At 52.2% G+C, this 6201-nt stretch overlaps 1 protein-coding gene across 1 annotated transcript; it reads right to left on the reverse strand.

Moving 5' to 3' along the window:
* Positions 1-655: 655 nt before the first annotated feature.
* Positions 656-5822, reverse strand: COX4I2 (cytochrome c oxidase subunit 4I2). The gene is made up of 4 exons (XM_007446874.1): positions 5695-5822; positions 3975-4139; positions 2807-2938; positions 656-879 (listed from the first exon to the last, which is right to left on the reverse strand). The coding sequence occupies exons 1-4, from the start codon at positions 5774-5776 to the stop codon at positions 743-745; spliced, it is 516 nt and encodes a 171-aa protein (XP_007446936.1). The 5' UTR covers positions 5777-5822; the 3' UTR covers positions 656-742.
* Between the last annotated feature and the right edge of the window lie 379 nt (positions 5823-6201).

A 6201-nucleotide genomic window follows, 5' to 3' on the forward strand; every position in this document is an offset into this window, starting at 1 on the left:
CATTCCACAAACTGACAAACTAAAATCCTGTCTCAGGATCTTTGCACTTCTTGTTTTGTCTTGTCATATGCCACCTCTTCTAAGAGGCTTCACCTACCACCCCCAAACCCCTTTTAGCTCTGTCCCTTTATTCTGCTCTGTTTTGTTCCTTCATAGCACTGATTACTGTGTAACATACTGTATATTATACTTACTTATTCCTTTTTCTGTCTCCCCCCACAACACCACACACACACACACACACACACACACACACACACACACACACACATAAAGAAACACCTCCTCCATGAGGCCAGACACTTTGTGTGTCTTGTTCACTGCTGCATCCCCAGGGCCTAGATTAGTACCTGGCACACAGCAGATACTCAGTAAGTATTTGTTAGTTGACTGAATATAGGAGTGTCCTTACCTTTGCTCAAGCCATTCCCTCCACCTGGAATGCCTTCCCTCTCCTTTCTGCCTTTCCTAATCCCACCTATCATTTAAGGCTCAACCCCAACCTCTACTCCTCCAGGAAGCCCTCCCTGATAAGTGGGGCCCTGGAAAGTGGCTTACTGCCTCTCACCTACTGTCCTGCCCAATTTTAGGTATAATGTAGGCTTTATGGCAGGTAGAGACTGCGGTGGAGACTAAAGGCAGATGAGAGCAGGCCAGCTTTACTGGGGTTAAGTGGTGGGGAGGGGCCTCCATAGGCTCCGGGCCAGGGCAGAGCTGCAGCGCGAGCAGCTGGGATGCCACGTCACTTCTTCCACTCCTTCCTCTCATAGTCCCACCGGGAGGCCAGGCCTTGCACAGGGTTGCCCTTCATGTCCAGGATGCGCTGGAGCTGCTGGGCTTTCCACTCATCCATCAGGGTGATGGGTTTCTTAGGGAACACTGCAGGGAAGGAACCGGGTAGGTACAGGGGCATGTGGGACCCTGCCAGGCCCACCCCCTCCCGCTGAGCCAGGGTCTCCAGGCACAAGGTCAGGGTGCCCTGCATGAGGATCCCTCGCCAGCCTGTCCATCCCCCACCAGACTCCCCTCTAAAGCTGCACTCTGGGGACCTCTGAGTTATGATCCCTGCTCTGCCTTAGACTTGGTGTGGGAACTGGGCCAAGGTCCTTCCCCTTTCTGAGCCTCAGTTTCCTCACCTACTCTGTGACCCAAGGGTAAGAGGAGCACTGGTTTGAAGTCTTTCTGGGTCCAAATCCCAGCTCCACCACTCCCTTGCTGTGTGACCTTGAACAAGTCACTTCATCTCTGAGCCCCAGTTTCCTTACCTGTCAAAAACAGGTCCTGTCCACTAGGGTTGTGGGGGTTGAATGTGTTAGTATTTATAATGCAATTGGCAGAATGAGGGAAGATATGAAAACCCCTAATATATGATAGCTACTATAATTACTGAGTTTGCTCCCACTTATTGGTAAGGGTCCAGGATAGTTTCTTATGCTTCCTGAAGGGGTTGGGAGTGGGAGGTAGGATAGGGGTGTTCACTTTAAAGCTATGGGGACCCAAAGGGTGAACTCACGGAGGCATTTTAGGTGCCTTGATGTGTGGACCTAGAAAGGCCTGGAGGCCAGAGCTCCCAGCCCTGCTCACATCCTACTTCCTGGTCCATCTGCCCCTGAGGCCAGCTTAACCTGCCTGACCTTTGTCTCTGGTACTTTCTATTCCAGTGGGTGTGAAAGAAGGGAAAGATCTTTATGGGCACCTATTAGTACCAAACATTGGGCTAGAATAGAATTTTTCCCAAACGTTCTCTCATTTCATCTTCGTGCAAGGTAAGAATTCCCATCACACTTTTACAGAAGAAGAAACAAAGTGAGGCCTCTGGAGGTGAAGTCAATTGAGGCAGAGACTGCCACCTCATCCCCAACATCCTCCCCTCTACTTCCAGAGCAGTGCTTCTCAAACCTGAGTGCGCATCAGAATCACCCAGAGGGATATTAAAACATAGATTGCTGGGCTCCAGCCTCAGAGTGTCTGACTCAGCAGATCCAGAGTGGGGCTGAGAATTTGCATTTCTAACAAGTTCCCAAGTGAAGCTGTTGGTCCAGAGACCCCACTTTGAGAATCACTCTTCTGTAGTAATAAATGGTTGGTTGGGTACATGATCACTCAGCTAAAGACTATATTTCCCAGCTTCCCTTGTGGCTACACATGGTCATATGATCACTTCTAGCCAATAGGATGTGAGCAGAAGTGGTGGTGCAAATTCTGGACCTTAGAGAGAGCGTGTCCTCCCTTTCCCTCTTCTTGGCTGGAATGTAGGCTTTATGGCTGGAGCTGGAGCAGCCATTTTGTATGTCAAGAAGGAAGCTGCATGTTAAGGATCGCAGAGCAACAAGACAAAAGGAGTCTGATATTGTGGAATCCCCATACTTCCCCTGGCCTTTTTTGTGAGAGAGGAAAAAAACTTCTATCTTGTTTAAGCTCTTGTACATTGGAGACTCTTTGTTACAGCAGCCAAAACAATATACTGAAAAGTTCATGGTTAATAACAGCAATCAGTAACAACATCATTCATAACTATGTGCCAGGCACTAGGCAACAGTTTTATAATTAAATCCTCACAAGAACCCTGAGATGTGGGCACTATTATTCTGATTTTACAGATGAGAGAATTGAGGCCCAGAGAGGTAGGGTCCCTACATTTCAACCCAGGCAGCCATGCTCTGCCCTTCCCCATACACCTCTTTGGGGGACTTTTCAAAACTCTTCAGATGAATGCCAGCATAGTTCCCTTATCAAAGCTTGGCTGGTGGCTGTGGCCACAAGGGCATGGCCGAGGGCTGCAGCCAGCTGAGACACTGCCACTCACCATAGACCCGCTGCCACCAAATCAGCAGACCTGTGAATCCAAAGAAGAAGAAGACACAGCCCATCACTGTCTTCCACTCATTGGAGCGACGGTTCATCTCTGTGAAGGTCTCATGGAACTGGAGCCGGTACACTGGAGGCAGGTGAGGGGTGGGGGAGGAGGGGCCTCAGGTGCATCCATTCCGAGGGCCCTGGGCCTACTCTTGGCCTCAGGGACCTCCAGCCTTCCCCTCCCTGAAGCAGATGCTGTCCATTCAGCAAATTCTTATTGAGCATCTAGGATGTGCAAAGCATGGCCAGGAGCTGATGGCAAAGCTGGCTCCCAGGGGCACTTCTGGTGGGCAGCACTTGGGGTCACACATCCCTCCTGCTTCCCAGGGTCAGGCCCCTGCTCTCCCACCCACCTCACCTGCCTCTTTCTGCTCCATCTCCCCACACCACTCAGTGATGCCCAGGACCCTCCATGCTCTCCAGCTTCTATATCCTTCCCTGTGCTGTTCCTACCACCTGGCAGCCCCTCCTCCTCAGCATCCAAAGCCAACTGGAACAACCCTCCTCTGGAAGGCCCACCAGGATTCCATCTTTCTCTCTCCCTTAGGTTCTCACAGCCCCCTGAACACACCTCATCCAGCCGTATATCCTGTATTACAGCTATCTGGGCTTGTGTTGGTTCCCCCACTGGACTGGGAGCACCCTGAGGGCAGGAACCCTCAGGGGGATTCACTTCTGTGTCCCCAGCATCGCCTAGCACCAGGCTGTGCACAAACAGTTTAATGAATAAAAAAATGAATGAACAGGGCTTCCCTGGTGGTGCAGTGGTTGAGAGTCCGCCTGCTGATGCAGGGGACACGGGTTCGTGCCCCGGTCCGGGAGGATCCCACATGCTGCGGAGCAGCTGGGCACATGAGCCATGGCCACTGAGCCTGCGCGTCCCGAGCCTGTGCTCCGCAACGGGAGAGGCCGCAGCAGTGAGAGGCCCGCATACCGCAAAAAATAAAAAAAAATTTTTTTAAATCAATGAACAAGGGAATGAATTTCACCCCTCAGGTATGCATTCGAGTCTTTGGGTGGTTCTGGCTGTCTTGGCTGGGGGCTCTCCCTGCCCACTGCTCCGTGACAGGCCAGGCCCTTCTTTGCAAAGTTGCCCCCAGCCCCACCCTGAGACCTACGGGCCACCTTCTCAGCGCGGCTCAGCTGCGTCCAGCTGCCCTTCTCCTTCTCCTTCAGGGCCTGCTGCTCTGCGTTGAGCTCCGTGCAGAAGGGCTCATCGGGCATGGGGTAGGAGCGCTGGGCATGGTAGTTGGTGTAGGGGGGCATCTTCTCCTTGCCGTGGGCTGCGGGAACAGGGAGGAACTGAGTTCAGGCTGCCCCTGGGACGTCCTGGCACTAACCGCAATATTAACAAAGAGGGTGGCACTTATTGAGCACTTACTGTGTGCCAGGAGCCATGCTAAGGCCTTCGGGCGAGTTGACTCATTGGCTCGGCATCACTCTGAGACAGTGATATTGTTCTCTTCATCTTACAGAGGAAGAAACTGAGTAGCTAAGGGACTTGCCGAAATTCACAGAGCAAAAGGGAGCCGGGCCAGGGCTGCAATTCAGCCCCTGTGGCTTCAAATCCTGTGTCCTCTGGGAAGATCTGGGGTGAGGAGGGCACATCAGGCAAAGGCAATGGCTAGGGAAAGGTTCAGTGTGATGAACCTGAGATGGCAGATGGTAAACTGCCCCACAAACTGTAAAGCACTATCCTTATGCTTTTTTTTTTTTTTAAAAAGATGTTGGGGGTAGGAGTTTATTAATTAATTAATTTATTTTGGCTGCGTTGGGTCTTCGTTTCCGTGCGAGGGCTTTCTCTGGTTGTGGCAAGCGGGGGCCACTTTTCATCGTGGTGCGCGGGCCTCTCACTATATCCCTATGCTTTTAATGAGTGGTCAAGGGCACAGCTCTGGAGTTGCGGAACCCCAGTTCCACCCCGGCCCAGCTCTGACAAGCCCCTTTACCTCACTGTGTTCAACGTCCTCATCTGGAAAGTGGGGAGAGTAAAAGATCCTACCTCACACTGTTGTGGAAGCTTCAAGATAATGCACTCAAAAGGCTTAGCACAGTGCCTGGCACACAGTAGATGCTCCATAAATTACACTGATAGACAGAGGTTGGTTTTACCGCTGGCTTCCATTCTTGGAAGCTTTCCCTGATGGCTAAGCCCTCAAGGGCTCCATGTGAGTGTCCAGAACAAGGCTGGGTGCTAGAAGGGTCTCAGTAAAGCTTTTTCTGTTTATTGTCACCAGAGATGCCCTCAAAGAGGGCATTGGTACCACCTTGCCCAAATAGCATGGGAACTGCTTTGGGCAGAGTCCTGGCTCTGGGCCTGTTTGTTTACCTGAGAAATGGAGATGACAGCATAGCATCCACTTCATGTGGCTGCTGTGAAGTCTACATGTGTTAATCTCTGCAAAAAGTTTATCACAGCTCAGGGTACATAGTAAGGGCTCAATAAATGTTATCTGTTTTTATTCTCCAGAGGGTCAGGAAGGCCATTCTAGCTGGCTGAAGTCTCTCCTACTTTAGGCCTCTTTCTTCTGACTAGCATGGACACAAGGGTCTGGAAAGGCGGTCCAAAGTTCTGTCAGCACCCTCAGCCTCAGGACACAAAGGCCTTAGGGGCCTGAGACATGGGGGTCAGACACTGAGAAAGTTTGGGAGGAGGGGACGGCTGTCTCTATTTCCTGGAAGAATGTGGCCCGGGACCAAGGGGTAGGATCATGGGAAATGGTTTGGGGCAGGCCCAGGGCAGCATGAAAGGGACCAGGGGCAGCCTGCAGACAGGATCCTTGCCCCTGGCCTTGCAGTTAGGCAAGGGCCAGGGCGGGGTGGGTGTCCAGGTCTTACCAGTGCCTCCTGGGCTGTGGATCCCTCGCATTCCAAGTCCTCCTTTCCTCAGCACCAAGCTCCAGGCAGCTCTAAAGGACATCTGGGGGTGTGTGTGTGGATGAGTCCTGCCCTCTGCCCTCTGCCTTTCCCATCAGGATCCAGACAGAGGAACAGCTTTTTCACAGGTGTTGTGGCTGGGGGACTGGTCCCCAGGATTTCAAGGTCACCTCCTGCCCCTTCTAATTTTGTATGATATACCTATGGGGGTTGATGGGCATCCTAGACATTTGGAGCCCCCTCCTGGGACCTCAGTTTACCATCTGAGAAGTGGGAGGAGGCCTAACTCTTAAGGCAGGACCTGAACAGCTTGTGTCTGGGAGCCTGGGTTCTGGTTCCAGCCCTAGCTCATGGTGGCTAGGTTGGGAAACCTCTCTCAGTTGTTTGCCCTCTAGAGGAAACAGGGTGGGAGTCCACGTAGGGAGGGAGCAGGTCCTGGGATAACTCTCCTCGCTGCAGGGCCATCTG

Source organism: Lipotes vexillifer, unplaced genomic scaffold (genome assembly GCF_000442215.2).
Source record: "Lipotes vexillifer unplaced genomic scaffold, Lipotes_vexillifer_v1.1 scaffold75, whole genome shotgun sequence".
Lineage (NCBI taxonomy): Eukaryota > Metazoa > Chordata > Mammalia > Artiodactyla > Lipotidae > Lipotes > Lipotes vexillifer.

What these genes read in the sequence shown, in the direction of transcription:
- COX4I2 (XM_007446874.1), bottom strand. Translation starts at nt 5,776, where the DNA reads ATGTCCTTTAGAGCTGCCTGGAGCTTGGTGCTGAGGAAAGGAGGACTT. An exon ending in CCACAGCCCAGGAGGCACTG is followed by an intron (nt 4,140 to 5,694) that starts GTAAGACCTGGA and finishes CTGTTCCCGCAG; the next exon opens with CCCACGGCAAGGAGAAGATG. An exon ending in TTGGTGGCAGCGGGTCTATG is followed by an intron (nt 880 to 2,806) that starts GTGAGTGGCAGT and finishes CCTTCCCTGCAG; the next exon opens with TGTTCCCTAAGAAACCCATC.